Source organism: Crotalus tigris, unplaced genomic scaffold (genome assembly GCF_016545835.1).
Source record: "Crotalus tigris isolate CLP2741 ecotype Arizona unplaced genomic scaffold, ASM1654583v1 scf7180000024115.3125172, whole genome shotgun sequence".
NCBI lineage: Eukaryota > Metazoa > Chordata > Lepidosauria > Squamata > Viperidae > Crotalus > Crotalus tigris.
In genome coordinates, this window is record NW_024100392.1 from 592,163 (window position 1) to 618,979 (window position 26,817).

The window sequence follows — 26,817 nt, forward strand, 5'->3', positions numbered from 1 at the left end:
AAATTGTCCTGAATAATTAATGATGCTAAGCCTTGAGAACAGAAGTTGAGCTTTAAGATCTATAAGCATACAATGATACTAGATTGTTGGTTGAATATTTTTCAATCAAGGGCTGTAGGACCAATGATTGTTCAATGGTGCCTCTACTTTTTCTAAAACTGGCCTGCTCTTCTGCCAGTCAGATCAGATTTCCTTGATCCAGCCAGTCCTTAAGTTTATCATGGGAGAGCTTAGCATAACATTTGCTATTGTATTAAGCAGGTTAATTGGCCTTTAGTTAACAAGGTCATCTCTCTTTTTCTTGTTAAAGATCAGAACTATGATTTCCAGGCTCCAGTCCTCGGGGACGTAGCCAATGATGACAACATAGAAGAGCGGTGCCAAGATTAGTACCCACCAAAGTTATTCTTTAATAGTTCTGGAGGAAATAAACTGGAGGCCTTCCTCCTTCTGAGTTGGCTGATAACAAACTTAACAGATACAGATACTGGGAGGCTCTCAGATAAGTCCTCCATCAAAAATACTTTTAGTCCTCAAATTTCAAAGCTATTGGTTCCAAATTAATCTTGTGATTTTTTGTTTTCCCCCAAGCAATTAGTTCGTCGCTTTTCTTTTCCTGAGGGAATGGGGTGGAAATTCCCCTTCCTTCTTTCATCAAGGAGGATTCTTTGCTTTGGGCAGTTTTTTCCAGAAAAAAGTCTTAATCATAAAGAGAGGATAAAGTCCCATCCAGTTCCATCCACGTTGCTCAAAAGTTGTTCGTTAGTGTTTATTTTCTTCGTTTGTCAGCAGCTTCTGACTGTTCACAGAAGTGTAAGCCAGTCTTTCTCCTGCCGGTTTGGAGGGCTTCCTTGGATCAAATGGAGGGGCTGCCACTCCTCCTGATCACTTCTCTGGGGTAACCTTTTTAGGGTCCACAGTGGGGCAAAATCAAACATGGAAGGCAGAGCCCCATCTTCCTGCACCCATCATGTCCCGATGCCTAACTGGAAGTCTCCAGAGGTATATGAGATTCTAATGGAATAGAAACTTTGGAAATCTGGTAAAATATTAGATGCCAGAAAAGAGTAAAGTTCTTTTTCTTTGCTGCTTCAATAAGTTATTTCCTGCTGGTCTTTATATCTTTCTTCTTTATAAAGGACTTTAAGTTGCTTATATTGTTTTTTAGGGGTGAGAAGATGTTCAAAAGTTATTGCATTACTGTCTCCATCTCAGATTTATAAAGGTGATTTATAAAGGCTTGGACACCATTTATTTGAGAATTTTGTACCACAAGCCAATAAAAGTTGCAGCTTTGTAGCTATTAGAGTTATGCATATAGGCAAAGGTTCTTGAGTGAGATTGGGTGACATGACGGTCAATTGAGAGTTTTGTAGATTGTCCTCTGTCAATGCCCTCTATCTTTTGCTTAAACTGAGAGGTCAATTTGATGCATCTTGGTTGACCTACTGGAGAAGTTGAAGGAGTGAAACAAGTCTCTAGGTACAGCTGCTGAGTGGGAGGCTTCAAATACAGGCAAAGTGAAAAATGATTGGTATCTAGACTAGGAAGTACTTTGAAATTGTCCACATAGAATAGAAAGTTCACTATAATCAGCATGTTGTCTATTGTACTTGTTCTGATGCCTGGCATAAATGTAAGTTTATCTGGGTAATCTATGAAAGAACCATTTAGTATAAGTAGATTAAGCCTGCAAACCATTTTTGCAAAGCAGAATCCATCATAATTTGATCTTTTATCTTTGGAGAGATGCCGAAAAGAGATGCAGGCTAAACTGAAGTTCTAAGTTGGTGAGTACTAGTAGAGTTTAGTATAAAGTGTATGATCACCAGGGCCCATTGTAGCATTAAAGTCACACTCCAGTTGTACCATAGCATTTGGGTAATCCAAAGAAGATTGCCAACATACTCTTCCTGCTTCATACTACATTGATTGTAGCTTTTCTTTGTAATAATGGAAAATAAATATTAATCAATATTAACAATGAGCTGGTACCAAACTGAGAAATAGGGTGATAGTCATTTGCTTTAAAACAGGGATGGTTGTAGCTACTACTCTTAAAGAGGTAAGAATGAAGATACCCAAATTGCCTTTTAGCCACTCTGGCCCCTGGCCTTGAGTTGCCTCAATTTTATATGAGTGGTACCCATTAAGTAAGAGGTCGTCAACTGTCCATATTTCTTGTACCAGAAGTACGTATATCTTTGCCATACAGGGGGCAGAAAAATTGGAGCCTCTATTACCAGAAGCAAGATTCCATGTTAGAATTTTTAAAGTATTGATCTTGTACTGGCCTGCATGCTGTCATGTCTTCTGCATTATGAGTTCTGACCTATCAATGCCCACTTTATGGACCTGATGAGTTCCACCAATAAGCATAGCTTCTGAAAATTCAGAATTCCGAGTATTAGAATGATCAGGAGACTGACTGCTCATCAGCCTGAGAAACTATATAAAAAAAATACTTTTGAAGATTCTAGTTGTTTCAAAGGATTGTTGAAGCATGAATTAAAAAGAGAGAAGTCTTACATTGTCAGTATCAAGTTCTACATGGATTTTTGTGAATCTGAATTCTTCAAGGCAGCTGTTAAATTCTTCAAGGCAGGGTGCAGTTAAATTGTTCCTCCTCAGAAGCATAATCATATTGTTTCTCAAGGTGAAATTTATTATCCTGAGTAGTTAATAGATCTAAATTTATTAGTGGTTTGGCTGTTTTTAGGCTGTCATTAAGGATTCTCGCATGTCAGCCTGGTGTGTTCTGACAAGGCACTGAAAGAGTTAATTAGACTTTCTTGTACTGGTTCATTAGACAGCTGTGTTACTGCAGTTGGATAGGTTGTTTATTTAAACCTTTCCGTTGCAGAGGCTCTGTTGATAAGGTGTCCTTGAAGTTGTCTGAGTGTATGCTAAACTGATAGTACCTTTATGGCTGCACTGAATTAAAAATGGACTGACTTGCTCAGAATGGAAAGCATGAGTTGGGAAGGTTTCATTTTGAAGATCATGCTGTGGACTACAGACTGTTAAGAACTTGACTGTAACTGCCTCTAAGAGGAAGCCATTCTATCTTTTGTAAGTCTATTAGTTATGTTTTACAATGTAGTAGCTGGTTTAAGGATTTGGTGATGGCTTTTTTTGACCGACATCTGCTTCTGTTTACTCTATCGCTTAGGATTTGCAAACTTATTTTACTACTTTGTAAGATACATTTGCCTTTTACAAACTTCTTGTTTACTTATCCCTTTTGTTTGTTGCTATCACTTTGCTTTAGAAAGCTGAATTCAGGGTGAATTGTTTCCTTTTCTTCTGCCACGGTTTGCAGGGCACAATTTAGACACAAACCTTTCGCTTTGGTAGAGTGAGCTATTTTATTTGATTGACTCTCAATTTTCCAAAGGATTCTTTTAGAAAATCTACTTTATTTTTAACATATAATAAGTAAGAGGAAGACTGAAAACACAGTCCTCATATCCTTCCTGTGGCAGAGCAAACAGCAACAGCCTGTGGGGGGAAGGGAGAGGAGGAAAGCTTTAAAAGTTGCTGACTCTGGACCTCAGCCTGTAAATCCCCACACTAAGGGGTCATAGCTATTGGATAGATGAAGAGAGGGGGCATTACCTGCTGTCAACTTTCTGTTGTTTCAGAGGTTTAGACGAGAAATGTATTGTAGAAGATATCTGCTATCTTTTCCCATGACCACAGTGCAAATGCACTTTCTGTAAAGGCTAATTCAATCATAGCAATATTTTTTAAGTAAAATTATAAAAGATAGTTAAGAGAAATTAAATAATCTGAAAATAAGCAGTTAATTAAGATGCAGGTTAAATGAAAGGTTTTTAGAAGGAGTTCCTTATAAGGATTGTAGCCCTGTTGCCATCTTAGGTCCTCCCCTACCTTTCATTTTTTGATCTTTTTTACATGGTTGTTATAGTGTAGTGGGCTTCAGTAGGCAAGGAGCAGACCAGCATAGTTACTACATCATTTAATGACTCGAACTGGAACTGCAGGCAATTTCCTGTAATTTATATTCTGAGCCCCACAGGGCCTTAACCAATCACAAAACCTGGAAAGCTCGCCCAAATATAAATGTTCAAAGTTTCCCTCCAAAACAGTTGGCGTTAACAGTCAGTTTCACTTTACAAGGCTTAACACTACTTTCTATATTTCAATACATAACAGTTAAGCAAAAAACTGCAGTCATTAAGTGAATCATGTTATAGTTAAGTGAATCTGGCTTCTCCTATTGAGTTTGCTTGTCAGAAACCGCTGGGAGGGTCGCAAATAGTGATCATATAATCCCAGGATGCTGTAATGGTGGTAAATACATGCCAATTGACAAGTACCCAAATTCTGATCACATGACCATGGGGAATGCTGCAACAACCATAAGTGCAAGGACCAGTCGTAAATCACTTTTTTTTAGTGCCATTATAACTGCAGCTGAACAAATGATTCAAACTGAGGACTACCTGTATCTAGTAATTCTGATTCCAAATACAGGTAATCTTTGATTTACAACTCTCATGGAATCTGCCCGTGATGGTTATAAGGGGCAGGGGTCCCCAACCTCCGGTCTGTGGCCTGTTGGGAACTGGGCTACGCAAGTGGCAGACATATGTGCAAAACCATCCCTTTCACCCACCACTGCTGCCGGTCAGCGGAGCCAGAAAGTTTGGGGACCACTGATAAATGGGGTCACCCACCTGGTTACCCCAATTTTATGACCTTTTTTGTGGATTTTGTTAAGTGCATGCTGCGGTCATAAAGCAACCACAATGATCATTAAGTGAACTAACTGTTTGCTATGGGCTAGTTTTGCTGAAATCTGGAAGTGAATGCCAGTTTTGGCAAAAACATAAAATGCAGTCATGTAATTGTGGTATGCTGCAAACAATTGTAAATGTGAGCTGATTGCTGAGTGCCCCAAAGTGGTCATCTGACCATGGATGGTGGCCATTGGAACTTCAGAACCTGGTCATAAGTACCCCTGAGAAGGTCTGTTACAACTTTGACCAGTTGCTAAGTAACCGGTTGTCAGCTGTCCTCTGCCAGCTGCTGACAAACTCCAGGCAAAGAAGGAACAGGTGACCAGCAAACTTTAATGCAAAGAAAAAGTCAGCACTGGGAGTGAACTGCTTTCAGCGCTTTACATAGACGTGCCCCGCCCACCAACCCCACCCCAATCAGCAAGCCAGCATCCGGTCCGTATGGATAAAAGGCGTAGTTCAATGTCTGCATTCCCCCCTCCAGACGCACCCACGTAGCCTCCGCTGTTCCAGCTGTTCTCTCAGGCAACCAGGCAGCACTCTGCCTCCTCCCCCCTGCGCCCGGCGGGAGGGAGAGGCAGCCAAGGTGAGGCATAATCCCCCCCTCGTCCGGCTTGCTTAGCTGAAAGGTCCAGCCGATGGTGGGGACGTCTCCGCTGTCCGTTTCCTCGGAGGGAGGCACCCGTGGCATCTGGTGGCCATGCCGACTTCCAGCTGTTGGCAGGGAGCCGGGCCGACTCCCAGGAGCCGGGCCGACACGCAGAGGTTGGGCTGACCCCCAGCCGCTCTTCGGGAGTCGGGCAGCGCATGGTGTTTCCACTGACTCCCAGCTGACGTGCGCACACTGGGCCGACTCTCAGCTGGCTGTTGGGAGCCGGGCGGTGTATAGTGGCCCCGCTGGTTCCCCGCCGAACTCCAGATGCCGACCCGGCTCCCAGCTGACTGTCGGGAGTCAGGCGGTGCTCAAGGCCCCCATACGGACATCGGCTGACTGCTGGCTGTGTGCTCCCCATCTCCCGGCTCATGGCAAGCCCAGGGGCTTGACACCAGTCATAGGTTGAGGACTACTGTATTGGACCAAATAAAAGACAAAACTGATTATCATACACTCTGCATCAGCTCACAGGAACTAATAAAATAAGATGGAGTTGATCAATATTTCAATGTTACAAAAAAATATAAAATCTGTTACTGTGTTTCCTGCAAAATAAAACCTGGTCTTTTTTTTTTCCTTCAAAAGAGGCACCAGGTCCTATTTTCGGGGTGTGTTTTCCATGGTCTTACCTGGTGGCGGCTGCACTGATAGCGCTGCCCAGCTGGTCCACTTCTGCGTCTGCTTGCCACCGCTTGCGTGCATCATCTCCAGCCTCCATTTTGCCATCAGAGGCCTTCAGGAAATGCCTCTGCAGCTGAGAATTGAGTTCCGGATTGACATGCGTGGCGCCCCCCCCCCGCCTCCATTTTGCCATCAGAGGCCTTCCAGAAATGGCGAAATGGAGGCCGAGGGCAACCTGCACAAGTGGTGGCGAGCAGTTGCAGAAGATATGGGCCAACGAGGCAGGTGTCGATTCATGGGAGGCCTGGGTGCAGGGTGTGTGGAGCAGCTCCACCCCCCCACCGCAGCTTGATTTTTAGGTTTGTGCCTCACCCCAAAACTAGGACTTATTTTTGGGGTAGGGCTTATATTAGGCCCACCCCTAAAAATCAAGCTAGAGCTTATTTTTGGGGTAGGTCTTACTTTTGGGGAAACACAGTATTACAGGGCAAATGAATGTTGTTTTTAATTTTTTCCTCTGACTTTAATATGTTTATACTTTCTAGATGGCATTATTAAAATGTTTTCCTTTGTTGCTAAATAAACTGTAGTTGTAGCCTTCCTCCAAGTATGGATATTAGTCTCAAGAAAATAAAACTGATAATCCTTTAATTTTTATAATTGTTTGACATTACTTTTGGTTTCTTTTTTTGATACATTTTATTAATTTTTTGAAATAACAATCTTTAGTGCTTAGTAAACAGTGTGTTGTCCGGGTTCATATATTTGAAAAACAATAATTTCTATAATTCCATAATCAATCTATTAATTGATGATATATTTCTTTGATCTTCTCTTCTTCCAATAGTATTTTCCTTTTATCAACATTAAGCAAATATAGTTCTTAATACTTTCAATATATACATAGTTGAATATAAATATTTTTCTTGTGTTTGTACAAATAACAGTAATATCAGCATACAACATCTTTTCTGATCCGCTTATGTTTCAATTATATTCATAAAAGTCATCTTATTAAGTCACTGTATATCCTGTTTTCAAGATTCTTATTTAAGCTTAATTTCCCCTCTATATTCAAACCATTCTTATCAATCATAAGGTGAGCATAGCTGCCTTCCAATGTTAATTACCTTTAAATATCCAAACTTTTTATTCACATACACCATCCCAATATTTTTATATTTCATATATTATAAAGAATACTACTTATATATCTTATCCCTCTTACTGTAGGACCCCTTTAAATCCATGATTTATCTATTCTTTTAACCATATTAAAACAAGTGTTTATGTCACATGTTCCGACTAATGAAGCACTTCAAAGAACTTTCAGGCATGTTTCCTAAAATCTTTATTGCAGAGCTACAGTTTTGCCGGTCGCCATGATGGACTGGTTGAAAAGCAGATGATAACCCTTGAGATGATCCAATCAGCGAAAGGAAATTTCTCCAAAACTTCGCTGTGAATTGCACCCCCCTGTCTGAGATTATTAGCTTAGGGGCACCATGCAGCCGGTAGATATGTTTCAGGAACAATTTGGCCAGGCGTTGGGCAGATGGGAGTCCTTTGCAGGCAATGAAATGAGCCTGTTTCGAGAACAGATCTATCACAGTCCTAAGAGAAAGAGATGGGGATCTTCCAATTCGGGGGCTTGCTCGCTATATAGATTGTTCAGCCATTCAGAGTTTAATCATATAGTACTCCATCTGGTAGGTCGAATCAAATCTCTTCAATCTAACTCTAGCCTTCTTCTTTTGAGAAGTAGTTTTCCAAGTCAGTGTATTCAGCTTGCTAGGAAATTCTTCCTGTATTTTTGTGAATGTTGTTGGGAATAGAAAAGACAAGTTAGGTATAATGTGCATTTTTTGTCTCCCAAATTCTAATAATTCTCCTGGGTATTCTATATCCATTTTGTTAGATCTTCTTTCCTATCTTCAAGTTTATTTTGAAGGTCTGAAAAATAAGATATCTTTTCCATTTCCATTGTTGTGGGAAAATCTTGCAAGTTTTCTTTTGTTTGTATTAGACTGTAATTCTCTTCATTTATAGCTTCCCTCTTCGGGTCCCTATCCTCTAGTTTGTATTCTGTTATCTGGCTTATTTATTCTTTGTTGTCATTTTCTGAAAATTTTTTAGTTACAGATTTAAGTTAAAGATATGTTCATTTATGTCATCAGAGTTGTTTTTAATCTCATCGTTATTTGAAACCATTGTCATTTGAATCTCAGCATTGCATACATTTCCTCCTGGAAAATATTTTCCTTGTCTTGAAGTATTGCTCCTACAGATCTTTGATGTTCCAGGCTAGGGCCTTCAGAAGGATGTGTTAGGTGTGGTTTCCTGCCACTTTTTAATAGGTATGTAACATCCATTTTGTTTCCTCCCTCCAGATAGTCTTTCACCGGTACCATAGTCTGTGTAATTAGCCTTGTCAAACCAGCCAATCTTAAAGTCCAAACAACCAAATCTTATATAGTTCTTACTTTTATATATGGTTTTTATAACCCAATGTGCTTCCAATTATCAAAGCACTGTTAAAAGCAGTATTTTATAATACCGTATATTCCGGCGTATAAGGCGACTGGGCGTATAAGACGACCCCCAACTTTTGAGAAGATTTTCAGGATTTAGAAAGTCATCTTATACACCAGAAAATACAGTACAATATTGAATTTCTGTTTATAGATGAGCACAATAGGAGCTCCTTTGCTGCTAGAAAGCTTTGGCCTGTTAGTGCTTATTTCTGTAAAAAAAATAGGGCTGGCCACTAGGGGGCAGATTGGTTTTAAATTCAGAGAACAGCTACCCATATATTCCTGCGTATAAGACGACCCCTGACTTTTGAGAAGATTTTCAGGGTTTAGAAAGTCGTCTTATACACCGGAAAATACGGTAGTTCTTCCATTCAGGGGTCTTACAATTATCAGCCAGTCAGATTTAGAGTCCAGAAGGTTTAACTACCTAGGAGCTTTCCAATAAATTCCCCCCTAGAAGATTAGCCAAAAGTCAAGGTTTTTCTTTCTCTGCAAACAATTCTTGAGCTTAGAAATCACAGCTCAGTTAAGTATTTATAATCCCAGGTCAGCAGTTTTTAAAACAAATATAGTTCTCACTCTGTAGTGAGTAGCCCAGTGTGTTTTCTTTCCTCTGTTCCCAGCTCTTCTCTATTTGGTGAAAAGCCACTGAGGTTCAAAGGAACAAGTTGTTCTTTATTTCTGGGCATCTTGCAAATTTCTGAGCCAATGCAGCTGTTGTTCTATGTTCTAATCCTCCACTAGATGTCAGCCATTCATTTTCCAACTTTTAAAACAAAAAGTTATTTTTTGTAATTTTATTAATACTCTTTTAGATGTAAAGTCTTAACAGTTTTCATGATTTTCAGATTTATCCAGACTATAGTATTATTAAGTTCATTTCAATTTATTTCTGTCCCCATAAAAATTAAGTCGTTGCTTCCGTCTATGGAAGGGTGGGGGTGTGGTCCCCTCTGTTCTCACTTTTGGAGGATTTTTTTGCTTCTTGAGGATCTTTTCCAGGAAATCAGTTACAAAATAGAAGAGAGAAAATCAATATTCTCACCCAGTTCCAAGCACACTGTTCATGGTTGTTCTAGTTAATGCCTTTGTACTTTGGCTGCTGGTAGCTTGGGCTAGTCACTGGTATGCAACTAGCCTTTCTCCTGTCGGATTGGAGGGCTTCCCCCAGATCAAACGGATCGACCGCCATCTTTCCATAATCCACGAGGGGCCCCTCCTTCGTCGTCTCTCTGGGGTGACTTTAGACCCATTTAGGGTCCTCTGGCAGGGCAAAACCAGACATGGGACGCGGAGCTCTGCAATCCATCAGCTGCACATTATGGAGCAAAACCCTACTTTTTGGTTTCTTGTCATACTAGTTTATTACTGATTTTCCTTCTTTTAAGGGGGTTATGCACATTGGGAAAACATGTGATACAGATTTGATCTCTACATTTGAACAAATTTAGGCACAATTTTCTTATAGGAAATAATATCTTCCAACTATCACCCTGACAAATAACACATCAACCTGAGCAGTGGAAAAGGCCTCTTATGTGGAGCATGTATGATCTTGAAAAAAAAAAAAAATAGGAAGAGTCCAGGGAGTTAAAATGATTCAATTCTAATACAGTAACGATGGAAAAAGTTAGGGCTATCTGCTCCAATATCTAACTTCCAGACCTTCTGCCTCCTGTACAATCCACTAATATTTTATTGAGGGCTAGAATAAGAAAGGGTGGTTTTTACAAATCACAATATATTACATCTTGGTCAATGTGTCTTTCTAAAGTCTTTAAAGATGAACCAAAACAATTCCCTCAAAGTATCAGTAAGACAGAAGTGGAAGTTCCAGACAATATTAAGCTTGTTAGAATAACAGACACAAAATAATTATACATGATTAAATGTTTTTATGTTGAAACAAGCATGATAGTAGGCATAGACTTCAAGATTTTCTCTGGTGACTACTTTTTAGATTCTCTTCCCTATCCAGTCTCCTGCAGATGAAATGGAGGATAACTAAAGAAAAGGTTTTGGGACAGATACCAAAGGTTGATATATTCTATCTAGGGAATTTTGCTTTGCATCAAGTTGGATACTTTTTCAGAACCAAGTCATTATTTTTTGTCTAGAGTTTTAGATCTTCCAAATTATTCTTAATACTTTAATATGGAATTTGCTATTCGTTAATCTTTATTTGAATAAAAATAAAGGGCACATACTAAGTCATACAGTATTAACTGCATAGAGTTTTAACTGTAAATCAGCTTCATAGTTAACAATTTATTGCAAAATATATAAATGCACATAAGATTGCAATGTAAATGTGATATTACTTTTTCAGTTATTTTTAAAGATCCTGTTTCTTATGTAAATTTTATGACAGATATTAAAAACTTAGGGCTTGTTCACCTATTGCACGGGTGTCAAACTTGCTACATCACATGATGTGTTGCAACATATTGAGACTTTTTTCCCATTGCCGGCAATTTATTTATTTATTTATTTAAGTGCAAGCACTCTCTAAGCGGTGTACACCAGTAAGCAATGTATATATATATTTACATTGCCCCCAACAATCTGGGTCCTCATTTTACCTACCTCGGAAGGATGGAAGGCTGAGTCAACCTTGAGCCGGTGAGATTTGAACCGCTGACCTGCTGAACACAGTCAGCTAAAGTGGCCTGCAGTACTGCACTCTAACTGCTGCGCCACCTCGGCTCATTTGGGATGGGCGCGGTTTTGGCGTGACGCATTCGGCCTGTGGGCTGGTAGTTTGACACCACTGACCTATTGCAATAAGCTATGTTTTATTTTTCTATGTTGAAATAAGCCACAGTTAGTTGGGTTCACATAACACACAAAGCCATACATCATGGGTTAGAAACTTCAATGGCTTGATTCAAACAATACATTAAACAAATCCAAGCAAAGGCTTAGTGCAATCAATAAACCCAGCCTAGGAGTTTAACTTTGGTTTACTCCATTCAGATTTATTTGAGTCACCAAATGCTATTGGTTTTGAAAAAACTTTAAAATTTTAGCATTTTACATGCTAAAGCCATGACGACTGGATGACTAGAATATAAAACCTGCCATTATAATCCTACTCCAACATAGTCCCTAACCATTGGGAGATACTTTGTGTGTTGTGGGAAGCTTGAGTGGTTGTCCTTCCCAATTAACATTAATTGGAAGTTTAAGGTGTATTTTAATGTTTATTAGTGTATATATTCCAAATAGTATTTTATATGATTTATTGATAAGTTTTTATAATGTTCATAATTATTCATTTTAAAAAATGTACAAAACACACATCTTAGGATACAGAACAAGTTTTAAAAACTTCAAAAGAATGAAAATGTTATTTCACTTAAAAATGCATAGAAATCAGTGGATTGGGTAGGACTCCCAAGATCTAAGTTATTTAGTTTTATCATTGTATGAGCTAAAGCTGTCATATCTGGGTTGCAAACATTTTGAGAACCACTAGATGGCAGCAACTCATGTTACATGATTTCCTTACCTCCATTAGGATTTTTATAACTCAGATAATAGCAGCCTAGTAAAACTGATTCTCCCCCCCCCCCAAGATTGCATCCATTCCTTATTATTTCTCGTCTAGAACAGCAGTTCCCAACCTTTCTGGCTCCATGAAGCAGCGGGGGGGGGGGAAGGGATGGTTGCGCATACCCCCCACTGCTTGTGCAAATGGAGCTTCACATGCTCCCTCATCCCTTGCATGGCCCAGTTCCCAACAGTCCATAGACCGTTATCAATCCACAGATCTAGGGTCAGGGACCATTACTCTACAAGAAGTATTTTAGCAGCATAATAACCAAGTTTGCTATACGGTTAAGTCATGCTGATCATTTATTTTACAATAACATGTTATTTAGTTCAGGAATAAATTCAAATAATGAGTTAGCATTAGAAGCAAAAACATGACAGGATCTTTTGGCACAGGCATTATGGTTTTCAGCAAAGATACATTGTCTTGTAATAGGTATTATATTTCTCCATTTCTTTATTTACAGAGCTAGTCAGTGTACTTTGAATACACAGAACTTGATATTGACTTATTGTATTAACTTCTTTATTGAGCTAACAAAGTACATAACGAAGTATGTATATTATCACAGCAAACAGTTTGCTCAGTAATAAAGTTTTCTTTGCTTTGTTCTACTACAAACTATTATACAATATACAAATACTATTGGTGGTTGTTTGGTTCAGATTCTTTCAATTAAATCTTAATAACTTTTTAAACTAATTTCTCAGGCTTTTCAAATACTTTTTTGTAGAATCTCAGGTTGAATAATGAAGTAAACAAATATTTAAATACTACCATGAAAAAGTTTGCCTACAGAGTACTTGAGGTAAAGTAGAACTCACATGATTTTCTTAGACATACTTTTCCTGCCCTCTATTGTGAAATCTCATGACTGTGGCAAAACTTTCATTTAAAGTACATTTGGATCATACCTTTATGCCTTGGGCCAGTAACATTATATGGCTGAATTCACACATCCTATTATGGTTTAATTTTAGTGGAAAATGTGAAGTAAGTCACATATCAGTGGATTTCCCTGGCTGATTGTCAAATGTGATTATTAATCTCTATGAGGAAAAATTACACATTTTGGAGCTTTTAGCTTAACTTTCCTTCATTTTAGGATTTGGTTCATACTCACTGTCATCTATTGTTGTTGCTGAATTGTTGGGCTTTTCTTGTCTTTTTAAAACTTTTGTTCACAGGCATGAGGGCCATTGCTGTGTACTTGCCAAAGTGTCAGATTATATTTGAAAATAATCTGGTATGAAATTAAACTGTTGAATTTACAAATTGCATTGTGGTTTGTTTAGTGTGGCTTAGCATATTTTATGACTCCAATGATTATGGTTCACTGTGTTTGGTTTATGGTTTAGCACTATGCACAAGTCAACCAACTGTGGCTTACTCAGAAAGACATGGTATAAAATATGTGACTCCATTCTACTTCTACCTATTTAACATATAAGGCAATCATGAAGACAGAGAGCCATGACTCTGACCTCTTACTTGGAAAAGTTTTTTTTTGTTAATTATTGCTTTATTTTTCTGGGTGTTCATTTGAGATTTGTAGAAAAAAGATACACAAGTTTTTATCTCTTCAGTAGCTCAGCAAAACTGTATGTATTTATTAGAGAATTTTAATTCTCTAATAAATACATACAGTTGGTGAAAAATAAATTAGAAGCTTTCACAGTTGACTGCATTTAGTTGATTCAGAATAACTTCTTTATATTTATATCAAAATATTTACAATACCATACATTCTTCTTTACAGCAACATAGCTCAATTGAAGACTTCTTACAGAAAGAGATACAGAGACAAACCTGAGACTGGAAATCCAGCTCCTAACTCAATACCCTTTTGCACAGACTCAGCAGCACTTTCTTCATATTGGCTGACTGAGTTACCACATGACTCTTCCTGCTCATGAATATTCCAACACTCCTCCCTTCATGATAGGAAGAGACATCAGACCTATTGACTTAATACATTCTCCATAGTGAACACCACCCAATGGTTTAGTCATCATGTCTGCCAAATTATCCTCAGAAGAACAATGATGTAAACTAATCAATTTTCCTTTTACAGCTTCCCTGATGTTACAATACTTAATGTCTACATGTTTACTTCTGTTCTTTACCCTGTCACCAGTTGCCATTTTTATACAGGCAGCATTGTCTTCAAATACTTTTACAGATTCTTTTACATTAATATTTAAATCTTGCAACAACTGTACATACCATGTTACTTCAGAACACAATTCAGATAAAGCAGTGGTTTTCAACCTGTGGGTCGGGACCTCATTTGGGATCGAACGACCATTTCACGGGGGTGGCCAAACAACGCAGTCCACCATTTTTTCCCCTTTTCCTTAGCTGTGCTACTCCCTTTTATTCTATTGGCTTTTGAAAGCCAATAGAATAGACTCTCTTGAATAGAGTCTAATTCTATTGGCTTTCAAAAGCCAATAGGAATTGTCCAGGCTGTCTCTGCCCTGCTGAGCCCGCCAAAAGTCCCATTCTGCAAACGGTGCTGCACCAGTTGAGTAGTCCTCGACTTACGACCGGTTGAGTAGTCCTCGACTTACGACTGGTTGAGGGTCGTGGCATTAAAAAGGTTGAGAACCACTGAGATAAAGCAATAAACTCTGTTTCCGCTGTTGAAATAGCAACAGTTGTTTGTTTTCTGGACTTCCATCCAATCAGAGTCCCTCCAAACAATATTATAATCCCAGAATTTGATTTCCTTGTGTTTATATCATTTGCATAGTCACTATCGACATAACACTTTAATTTCAATTCCTCAGTAATCTGTATTTGAAGACCCAAATTTATGGTTCCCTTTAAATATCTGAGAACCCTTTTTACACCCATCCAATGTAACTTTGTAGGTGCAGCAGTAAAATGACTCAAAATGCTTAATGCACAAGCTATGTCTGGTCTGGACCACTGTGATAGATATAACAAACTCCCTATTGCTGAGTGATATATCTCTTGATCACAGGTTTCACCTTTGTCTGCACTTAAACTATTATAAAAATCCGTACTCATGGGTGTGGGAGCACTATTGCTATCTTTCATATTATATTTCTCCAATAACTGCTCAATTTTTCTCCTTTGACTGAGAATATAACCACCTTTTTCATTTTTCTGTATCTCTACACCAAGATAATTCTTTATTTCTCCCAAATTCTTTAATTCAAATTTCTTTCCTAATTTATCAGCAAATTCCTTGACTTGTGATGCATCCTTTGCGATGAAGCAAAGATCATCCACAAATGATAACAGTAAACAATTCCCTCCTTGTAACTGTCCAGTATACATATAATTATCAGCTTTGCAACTCTTAAATCCAAGACCCTTTAAAGCAATATCTAAACAGATATTCCAGTTTCTGGCTGACTGCTTCAGCCCATAAATAGCCTTGTTTAATTTATACACCATGTTAGGTTTTGCAATTTCATATCCTGGTGCTTGGATCATATAAATTTCTTCCTCTAACTCAGCATTGAGGAATGCAGTTGTGATATCAAAGTGCCAGATTTTATGCTTATATGCCGTTGCCAATGCCAGTGCTAATCTTATACTCTCACTTTTCACAGTTGGCGCAAATACTTCATCGTAGTGCACATTCTTTAATTGTGAAAAACCTTGTGCCACTAACCTGGCCTTATACTGTTCATTATTATTTGGCAATACCTTTTTCTTATATACCCATTTACAACCCATAGCTTTGGTTCCCTGTGGCAAAGTCACTGATTTAAATACTTCATGGTCTCCCATGGATTTCATCTCTTTATCCATGGCCTCCTTCCATCTTTCTTGTTCAGCTTTTGGTAATGCCAACACCTCTTTATAACTTCTTGGCTCATACCACACATTGCAAACCTTTACCTTGCTGGCAGAATACCTGTCAGGCGGAATTCCTTTATTACATCGCTCTGACCTATGTGGTATTAACTGCTCCTGTGTCTCAAGTCTATCTGGCTTCATGTCTTGTTCAGCCTCTCCTCCCTGAATATTGACATCTTCAATAATCATTTTTTTGTCATTAGATGAGTTATTGTCGTTAAATAGATCACTGTCATTAAGTGAGACATACCCAGCATTTGCATTAATTCTGTCCCAATTTTGTTCTGCAAAATTAGCAGACCTTGAAATTACAATTCTTTTACTTCCATCGCTAAAGCGATATCCTTTTGACCCTGGCTCATAGCCCACAAACCTGAGCTTTCTTGCCTTTTGCTGTCCCTTTCTTCTGATTGCCTTCGGAATATGTACCCATGCAGTACTTCCAAAAATTCTCAAATGTGCCAATGATGGCTTTCTCCCATATAGAATGGCATATGGAGTATTATTAATGGAGGAACTCCACAGCCTGTTAACTATATAATTGGCAGTCAATATGGCTTCTCCCCAATATGACCTGCTCATACCAGAATCCTCTAATAATGAATCTTTCATTGTTTACAAAACACCATTCCTTCTTTCAGCTACACCATTCTCTGCTGCTGTGTAAGGATTTGTATGTCTGTGTCTTATCCCCAACTGCCCCAACCATTGTTGGAATTTAGTTGACATAAATTCAGTACCTCTGTCAGTTTGCAACTGATACACTTGTTGTCTGTACCTTCTCTCTACAAAACGTACCCACTGTTTGAATTGTTGTAGCACCTCTGTCTTTGCTTTAAGCAAGTAGCAAAAACTATACCTGCCATAATCATCAATAATTACCAGTGCATATTTTGCTCCTCCCAAACTGGCTTGCATAGGTCCCACCAGATCTGCATGGACCAGCTCTAGAGCTCTTTTTGTTTGTCTTGTGCTATATTTACTAACTGGGAATGCCTTTGACTTCGATGCTTTGCATACTGCACAGTCAAATATGTTTTGCATCCCTTCAAATTTAGCCCTTCTGCAAACTCTTGCATTTGCTGCAAAACTTTAAAGCTTGCATGGCCAAGTCTTCTATGTAGAAGATGAACACACGAATCATGCTCTGCAACATTCTTAAATATATGGGAACATTGAATCTTTTGTCCCTGCAATACATATAGATTATCTTCCTTTATGCCTTCTGCACAAATATTCCCATTCCTTTTAATGAGACACTTCCCATTTACAAAAATGATCTCAAAACCTTGTTTGTCTAAATTAGACACACTTAACAAATTATGTTCCATCTCAGGTACACAAAGCACATTGGTAAACTTTGATTCCAAATATAGAATTTTTATATTGCCTCTTCTGATAACTTTTGCTTTCTGGCCATTTGCCAAAGCCACAGCTTCTTGTGCTACTGGAACAAACCTGCAAAATAATTCAGAGTCATTAATAATTGTTTGACTTGCCCCACTATCTATTAGCCACTTGTCTCTGTTGTTGCTATAGCAAACTTTTGCAACACCAAAATGTTCCTTTTGCAAATCAGTCTTTTTTGCTTGCACAAATGTCCTTCCTTTTCAGATGTGTCTTTGCTCCACAAATGTAGCAATTCTTTTCTAGCTGAGCTCTCTGCTTACAAAATGTTTCTTCTCCAGAGACTTGCAGTCTGGACCCCTTCCTCAGTAATTTCACCTCCTAGTAGCTGCTTCTAAAATGTTGCTTTTCTTCTTCATTAAGCAAACATGCCTTTAAAGCCTCAAAATTTAAGTCTTACTCTTCTTTACACTCAAATATTGCAGAAACTGTGTCCCAGGTTTTATCTAAACTGTTCAACACCAATAAAACCTTCTGGGACTCAGGGAATTTAATCCCACGTTGTTCTAAGTCCAAAAATAAACTTTGCATTTTAAATGCTGTTCCACAGATTCACCTGGTTGCAAACAGGGCCTGTAAAGTTTTCTTGACAATTGCACTATATTGCATGCAGAAACATTCATGTGCACAGCTCTCAACTTCAACCAAATCTCCTTTGCAGTGTTTAAATTTGCAACATTTAGAAATTGTTCATCATCTAAATTCAAGATGAGATAAGCCATTGCTTGATCATGACTTTTCTGATCAGCAGTTTCAAACACTTGTGGTGGATTTTCTATGATATACCACAGCTCTTTTGCTTTCAAAAATTCCATTTTTGCAGCCCGCACAATGTAATTTTTCTAGCCCAAATGTGGCACAGAGCTTTCCTTAAATTCCATTGCAGCCATTCTGCTAATTCTGCCTTGTTCTTATACTTTCTAAACACAGGCAATTTCTTCCAGCTTTAAATTACAATGCAGTCCTTAGTAAGCTCTGGGCCCATAACCTGCTAGAGAATTTTAATTTCTCTGTTGGTGAAAAATAAATCAGAAGCTCTCACAGCTGACTGCATTTAGTTGATTCAAAATAACTTCTTTATATTTATATCAAAATATTTACAATACCATACATTCTTCTTTACAGCAACATAGCTCAGTTGAAGACTTCTTACAGAGACAAACCTGAGACTGGAAATCCAGCTCCTAACTTAATACCCTTTTGCACAGACTCAGTAGCACTTTCTTCATATTGGCTGACTGAGTTACCACATGACTCTTCCTGCTCATGAATATTCCAATAGTATTTATTTATTGAATGCAAAGCTAGGTCATGTCACAATTTACTAAGAATATAAATTCAAAAATATGAGTTCAAAATTCATAATAAAATGTCACCTCATTTATAAGCAAGGCTGCAATAGATGAATGGATTTGCCCTGATTAAGACTGATGAAGGATAGATATTAAATAGAAACGATGAGGGCATGGTTGTGTTAGGCAACTTGATGTCTCAAAGTCCAAAAGTCAAAATGAATAAGAAATGGAACATAATACCAATTCACATAAAAGTCAGATTTTAATTTAACAATGGTTTGTTGAATTAGCATTCATACACATTAATGATAACCATGGTTTACAAAGCAAAGTGGCTGAATTCACAGAATATGCTCATCCAAAGCCAAACATAGGATATTATGACAGTATAATGTCACATATACCATGGATAGCCAGAGTAACCATCAGAAAGCTGCTGAATCATATAAAAGTAGAAACATCATTAGAAGCCAAAATCACAAGGCTACATTTGATTTACTTTGGCCATGGCACGCGTGCAAATTCATTGGAGAAGTCAATGATGCTACAAATGGTGAGTGGATCAAGAAGAAGGGGCAAGCAAAGAACATGCTGGCTTGATAACATCAAAGCTGATACAAAGCTGAACATCCAACAACTGGAAGAAGCTGAGCCTGACAGTGTAGCATGGAGAGCACTTGCCTATGAAGTTGCAAAGAGTCTGACATGACTCAGTGATAAAAACTACTATTATAATGCCACATAAACCCAACTGCAGAGGAAAAGCTCAAAGCAGGAGACAGACAGCAAGTGAAAGAGACATTTAAAAGAAAAGGGAGTGGAAAATTGCAAGCTGGGCCCTATTGTTACGCAAAGTAAATTAAGAAACAGATGCTGAGGGACATGGTACTGACAGTTTGCTACTTACCCTCCTAATTTCTTGATGTCAGAGATATCAGCAATATCTCTTTGCCAGAAGAACAATATTATTTCTTGAAAGAAATAAGACTCAGCTGTTACCGTATTGTGAGTGGGGTTTGGATATTGGAGATTTTCTGTCCATGTTTGTATATTTTCTAAACACATCTGCTTGGTTGCTTATGACACAGAATGCCAAACTTAACCTTGAGTTTATTTTTATGAGTAGACCATGCCAATATTTCTATAAATATATTTGGGATGCTATTTTTAAAAGAATAAGAAAAGCATTGTAAGCTATAATGAATCCGAGATCAAAGCACTGTACCAAATAACAAATTGGTTTGACATGTTTTTTAAAAAAATAGTAATCCTTCATTAAATAAACTTTTGGCAAGCACAAGGAGCTCTGTGAACCCAGGCAATAAGCTTACGGAAATATTGATAAGCAACGTTTTGGCATCTGGACAAGTGACATTGTAAAATGGCTTCATCGTTGTTAATATATAATCTCTCCTGTGCCTGGTGGTTTGTATTTTTAACAATCCTGTTTTAAAACATTATTTTTCATTTAATTGTTGTATGCCACCCAGAAACACCCTTTATGGGATAGTGGCTATATTATTTTGCTAAATAAATAAACTAAAACCTATTGCAAATAAGGATTTGTTCCAAGTATCATAAAACCATATTATCAAGGATATAAAATTGAAGCCGACTATTCAGTACTGTCACGTGGGTCATTTAGCTTTTTTTCTTAGATTGTAAAGATCACACTTGGACAGAATGTCTGCAGTTCTCTTAACAATTGCATAGTAATTGCTATTTGCTTGTAGCAGTAAAAACCAGCATATGGAATAGGAAAAGAGGGACAGGAAAGAAGAGAGACAGAACCAGGCAGGGTAGAAATCCGTTTTAACATTTTAATGCTAACACACTATTATTAATGTCATGATTTTTCTTTTCTTTTCTTCTTTTTACTAATAGGACCAGAATTTCTTCCCTTCTGATGCATCTAAGGCTACAAGTAGGTCCCAGTTCCTAATTTTTATTCTTATGAAATTCTAAAAGAATTCAGTGATTTCCCTCAACTAGAAATAAAATCAAACTCCAAGTTTACCAGTAGCATATCATATCCAAATAAAAACTGCGTATACCAAAGAATAGACATATTACCCTAGATTTAAAAGTTTTATTTTTTTCATTTTTCATTGTGGTGAAAATTTATCCTACTCTAGTAAATGATACATAAAAAACCAGCAGTTATCAGCTTTAACAACTAGGTGGTCCTCGACTTAAGACCAGTCAGTTGACAACCATTTGAAGATACAACAGACACTCCAAAATGGACTTACAATTAATTCCATTTGAAGTTCCAGCATCCACCTTCCCCTTGCGGTAATGTGACAGCATTTTGGTAACCAGCCTGCATTTGCAGCCTTTTGCAGCACATGTCCACGATTTATTTCTTCCAGAAATTGCCACTTACTTCTGGTTTCTGGGGAGAAAAAATGCAATATAGACAACGGTTCTCTTAATGACCTGGGTGTTCCACCACAAAAAAGGCCATAAAATTGATCAATCACATCATGATCTGCTTTATGATTTCAATTAAGGGGACAATTACGGTTGTAAATTGAGGATTAACTGTGTATCCTAAAATCTAATAGAATGGTGTTATTTTCCATATTCTAAAAAATAATAGAGAAGGGGCCATTCTGACTGGCAAGAAAAGTGTTCCATACAGCTGGAATATAATTAACATCTCGCAGGGAGGCAATCAGAAGTATACCAATCTAGACTGAGCAAATGGTCCTGTAGGCAGCAAGACATGGACCATAGATGATTTTATATAATGTTACCAGCACATTAAATCTGAAACCTATTGGCTAGTAACAGTGTTTCTAATTTAGCATTCTCATGCTAAATCATTTCTAATCTGTCTTCTAACTTGTCAACAAGCAGGCAACCGCCTTTTGAATCAACTGTTTGTTAGTATCCTCAAAAGGCAATGCTATGCAGGCACCATTATAGTAATAATATGAAGCTCCTATAAGCGTAACCCAGGCTGTGTCGGGCTGGTTTGCTTAGCATGATTCTATTCCTTTGGTTCAACTACCAAAGGAAGGCCTGCTTTGAATTCTCTCCCTCCCCCAAAAAATATTACATGGAGTTGGATTATAAGACAGATCTTTTTAGTGCAGTGGTTCTCAACCTGTGGGTCGGGACCCCATTTGAGGTCGAATGACCATTTCACGGGGGTCGCCAAACAACGCAGTCCGCCATTTTTTTCCCCTTTTCCCTAGTTGTCCTACTCCCTCTTATTGGTGGCCACACCCACTTGGGGGTCACCACAACATGCGGAACTGTATTATGGGGTCACGGCATTAGAAGGGTTGAGAACCACTGTTTTAGTGGGACACAAGCATCGTTTTTGTATTCAGGAAGGCCCTCAAATCAGTTTTGCCCCAGCATCCTTACAATAGGCAGCAAACTTTTTAAAACAAAAATATTCATTTATTTATTAGATTTTTATTTCACTTTTATTACTTTTATAAATAAGGCGGTGACCATATTAATACTCCTTTGTCCTCCTATTTTCCCACAACAACAACTGTGTGGGGTGGGGTGGTTTGAGAGAAAGTGACTGCCTACAGCAAGACTAGAACTCCTTATCAAAATATTCACCTATTATGTGACCCCCAAATGTGTTTGATTTTGCCTTAGAATGCTATGTCATTAAGCCATTGTGATTTATATAATATACTGCTCATATACATAGTGTACTTTATTGTATCTTGTTTTGTTTCTTTTCTCATTGTTTAGAGTGTAGTCCTATACCTATTTACTTGGAATATGCCTTAATGAATATGATTAGTTTTTAGTCAATTGCATTGCCATATTCTTTTACTATTATAATAGTAACTATAATCCTTTTCACCATTATCATTTTTAAAAAAATGGTAAGATGAAAGTTGTTTCTAGGATTATTTTTCTAAATTAAGGAGTATCTACAGCACTGTATTTCATTTTTTAATACGCATTGCCCTATCTATGTATGATGCTTCCCACAGCAGCATTCAATATTGCGTAGGTGGTTTCTCGTTTTACTTCAATGGAAGGTGAGACACAATCAGTTGTGCTTCAAGACCTGGAAACCAAGATTCATGTGCAAAGCTGATAACAACAACATAATCTCTGCTAAATACAAGATTTGTCATTCACAGAATCGAAAGGCTAGGAATCAATACAAAATGATGGGTGAGCAATCTTCAGTTCATATATTCTTTAGCATACTTTTAAAACTAGGGATTCTCTGCTGATTATTCAAGCAGTCTTTGAAAGCATTTTGATCTTCTTGCTTTCCCTCTGTCAAATAGCTAAAACTGAAGCTATGCATTTCAGAGATAAAAGCTACAGAGCTTAGTTATTTAATGGAAGTTGTTTATCAGTCCCGTCTCCTTTTCCCATCACTGGAATAGATTTTTTCCCCCTCCTGATCCCAATTTATAGGTAATACAACCTGTTTTGCAACAGTAAGCATGCTTTGAAGTTTTATTGATCTGTTGCTAAAGGGATGTTCTCTTTGAAGAAAAAAGTGGCAGAAAAGTAAGTACTTTTATCAAAAAGTGATCAGATGCATCACTTTCCTGCTTACCTTATTAGGTACAAATAGCAGCTGATTTAGGAAAAGAACTCAATTGTCCCTGCTCATAGTTATTTCTAACTGGCTTATTTTTCTGGGAATTGTGTAAGATTGAAATTTCAACAAAGAAACCTTGTTAATAATTGTAATATATCCCGTGTTTCTCAATACTTACTCCTCTCTCTGCCACTACAGTATTTTGTTTTGTGCAACTTACCTGACATTGTACTTCCTTATTCTGTTATGCACCCTAAACATGGCTTTCATTTATGTCTGCTAATGTTTACTGATTTCAGAATCATCAGATTGGTTGATAAATGATAACTCAATAGCTGCATGTTAGAAATGAGGGAAAGCAAGAGATAGTCAAGTGTTTAGACTACCTGGGCCATCAACAGAGTTTGATGTTTTCTAAGAAACCTTTGGAAGGGATATTCTGACCTCCACATGGGGAGATAAACAAGTTTATTTACAAGCTGAAACTCTTTGTTATGCCTTCCCACCTCATAAGGGAATTTGGTTCTGGGGGCTGAATCCTTGTTCTAAATCTCTGCAAATAAGAGAGAATTGCCACCTCACCTTGGGATTTATGATTATTTCACCTGTCACTGCCCACTGTAAGATGGGTGGGAGAACAAAAGGCAGTGCCACTTCTTCCTTTTCCTTAAGATGACCAAATTTAATTGTTTATCTGCCCCTCAGTTCCTCTCATTCAAGTTGGCTGATGAAGAAAGATCTAATTTCCATTCCTAACCACACTGAAATTAGGAGGGCAGAAAACCTGGAGAAAGGGAAGATGCAGTGATTATGTCTGTGTGTCAGTCAGAAACCATTTCCTTTCTTTTTTACTTTTTAAAGGACTATTAATTTCCTATTTCAGGAGAAGAATCACACTGATTATGTTCTGAAAACCTTTGAAATCTTGATTGTTCTCCCAGGTTTGCAGTAGGGTGCTGTTGAGCCCCTATAGGTAGTTTTTATTCAGTTTTCTCTTTTTGATGTCTATAATTTGTTCCTTATTTTTTTTAAAAAAAAATATTCCTGCATTTAAAGTATAAGCCATTCAGAATTGATTGCAGTTGGTGGCCTCAACATTATGTAAATACAGTATGTATACTGGGAAGCAGCTGTGTCCTTCTGCTCCCTCACAGAAGAATGGTGGTGGGGAGCACAAGCTGCCTGACATCTCCTTATAAGCTTTCTCCAAGGCCTGCCAACTGAAGCTTGGGGAGGTGGGGAGGATGGGGGGGGGGGAAGAACTCCAGTCTCACCTTTCTAATCTTCTACACTCCCAGAGATGTGAGCCTAAGTAATAGAAGGTGGAGACCTTCATTTGTATGTGAACTCATTCCAGGTTCATCATGCACCCCTCTCTGACTACCAATTTATTAAGTTCAAAGCCCATTTTGGGGAGAGGGGTAGATGAGGGAATATTGATCTCCAGAAAGACCTGCATGTATTATATCCATCCCACATTCCTCCAAAGAAACAGACTTGTCTGATTTCTTTCTCATTCAAAGCCAAAATGGTAATTGAGAGCATTATTTGGTGACTGAAGCATGCCTATAACAGAAGCAGCCACTAGGATCTAAGTTGTTGTCATCTCTTGTTCTCATCATCACCAAAATATAGCAGTCTGTATGGCAAGATTTGTGATGAAAAAAGAGAAGAACTTTAACAGCAAGTAATTATAGATGACTCTAGGCTGCCTTAGGAGCAGACTGGGATAAGATGAGGACACATCATTAAAATGGTTAGTAACATGTTTTTATGCCACAACTGGTAAGACATGAAGATAAGCCTGTACAATAATTTTGCATTCAACCCTTTCAAGGCTGCATGCTTCAGCTACAATAATAAAGCAAATAAATAGCAAAAGGAATATAAATCCAAATCCACTTGCTTAATTTTTATATTGTTAATAGAGGAATTACAACATTTATAACATTATGAGATTAGAGAAACAAACTTCTCTGTGATCATCTTTTACACTATCCCATTAAATTGATTTTCTCATATTTTAACTTTAATTCACTTCTGGATTTATCAATGGTATAGATAAATCATTATGTGATACTGTTGTTTTCAGACAAGTGATGCGTTACTTCTGAAGCAATGCTGAAAAATCTGGGAGCACCAATTTTACCCAGCACAAATGCAAGCCATCATCAATGTGGTATCTATCAGATGGGTGGCTCATGACCTTGTCTTTCCAGTCACCCCACCCTCAATGACAGAAGAAAGTTGGGGAAGGCTAATATTTAAAATCTGTCAGAGGATGTTTGGAAAACCGAGGCCTGATTCACATGTAGAATTAAGCTACAACTGATGGGTTTAACATAACACTATTAAACCAAAACCAAACAAACCACCCAATGGTTTACATAACATGGAAAGCAATTGTGGCTTAACTATTCATCAAGTCCATTCTCTCCATTTGCTGAATCCTGCTGTGGGCTTGCCCACGCAACGTAGGGATGAATTTTGACAATACCCTCCACTTTGATTCTGAAAACCTTCTCAATTTTTTATTTAATTGGTGGCTCTGCTCTGAATTGGTTATGGCACCTTAACAGCTTAAGCATCCACAGAACACCTCTTCCAAGGGACTAATATCCTTTCTCTTCAGAAATAGTCATTCCAAACTAAGGTAGCCAAGATTCAAGTTTGCCTTGAATATTTCATCTATCAGGATTCTGGAAGTATGCCTTCTCTATAGCAGTGCCTGCCCAATGGAATGACAGTTCCCCCTTCCAAAGACCCAGATCTCTCCCCCCCTCCCCTTCTCTAGACTAGGAGCTGTTAAGATATGCCTCTTCACCCAGGCTTTTAGCAAGGGAGAATGAGAGCTTCATCATGCTTATCTTTTATTGTTTTTTTTTGACCTTTGGGAGCTGCTCAGAGTGGCTGACAGCCAAGTGATATACAAGTTTAAGAAATTATTGTTAAATAATTCTAAGGGCAGTTAAGGCAACACTCCATTATATATAAGATTAAAATAAAACAGTGGGTTTCTGTAAGAAGCCAGAACAAGGACTCTGCCTTTATGCAGATTGTGTTCTTACTAGAGATTGCTTGAAAGGAAAGGCTTCTCTCGTCCTTCCAGTTGTAGAAACCTGCGGGGTGATATGCAGTATTATTGTAGGGCTAGATTGCCTCGTGTATCCTAATGCAGCCGCGCTTCCCCTCTTTTGATCCAGTTGTGGCAATTTGCAATGAAATGACCAGGGGGCGGAGTCGCCCCGAGTCAAAGTTTCCTGTCTTCCCACCCAGCGCTTTGAGCAGCGGCAACAGGCGAAGCCTCGGTTGCTTACTAGTTTCCCACTGCCTCTCTGGCCATCTGGTTCCAGCTTCGACTCACAGACGCCTTTCTCAATATGAAAACTGCCTGCCCTCCTCGTCCGGCCTCCCTGTCCGATGAGATCCTGGTCCCTTCCCTGTAGACAGGCCTGAATTGCAGGGCGGGAGAAGGGGCGCCCCAGCCAAGCAGAAAGGCCGTCGCCAAGAAGGGAACGTGGAAGGAGTAGACTAGAGGGTAGGTCCGGCGCTCTTCAAAGAAAGGACGCAGAGCACGGTAAGTGCCACTGCAGGCGGAAACGGCGA

At 38.4% G+C, this 26,817-nt stretch overlaps 1 protein-coding gene and 1 long non-coding RNA gene across 8 annotated transcripts in view; one reads left to right on the forward strand and one right to left on the reverse strand.

Moving 5' to 3' along the window:
• The window catches only part of ST3GAL6 (ST3 beta-galactoside alpha-2,3-sialyltransferase 6), a 74,422-nt gene that overhangs the window by 6,738 nt on the left and 40,867 nt on the right, over positions 1-26,817 (forward strand). The window contains exons 1-3 of one of the 7 annotated variants that reach the window (XM_039322431.1): positions 2,847-3,072; positions 20,556-20,595; positions 22,796-22,829. In XM_039322431.1, coding sequence (XP_039178365.1) covers positions 20,578-20,595; positions 22,796-22,829 — 52 coding nt within the window. In that variant the 5' untranslated portion in view covers positions 2,847-3,072; positions 20,556-20,577. Of the gene's footprint in view, positions 1-2,846; positions 3,073-20,555; positions 20,596-22,795; positions 22,830-26,451; positions 26,789-26,817 lie in introns of those variants that run through there. The other 6 variants (XM_039322439.1, XM_039322436.1, XM_039322432.1 and 3 more) reach the window with 6 other exon arrangements.
• On the reverse strand, positions 4,398-26,671 carry LOC120298563. Its single transcript, XR_005554139.1, has 4 exons — positions 26,529-26,671; positions 26,280-26,330; positions 20,924-21,066; positions 4,398-5,833 (listed from the first exon to the last, which is right to left on the reverse strand). It is a non-coding gene; the product is annotated as an uncharacterized LOC120298563 (long non-coding RNA).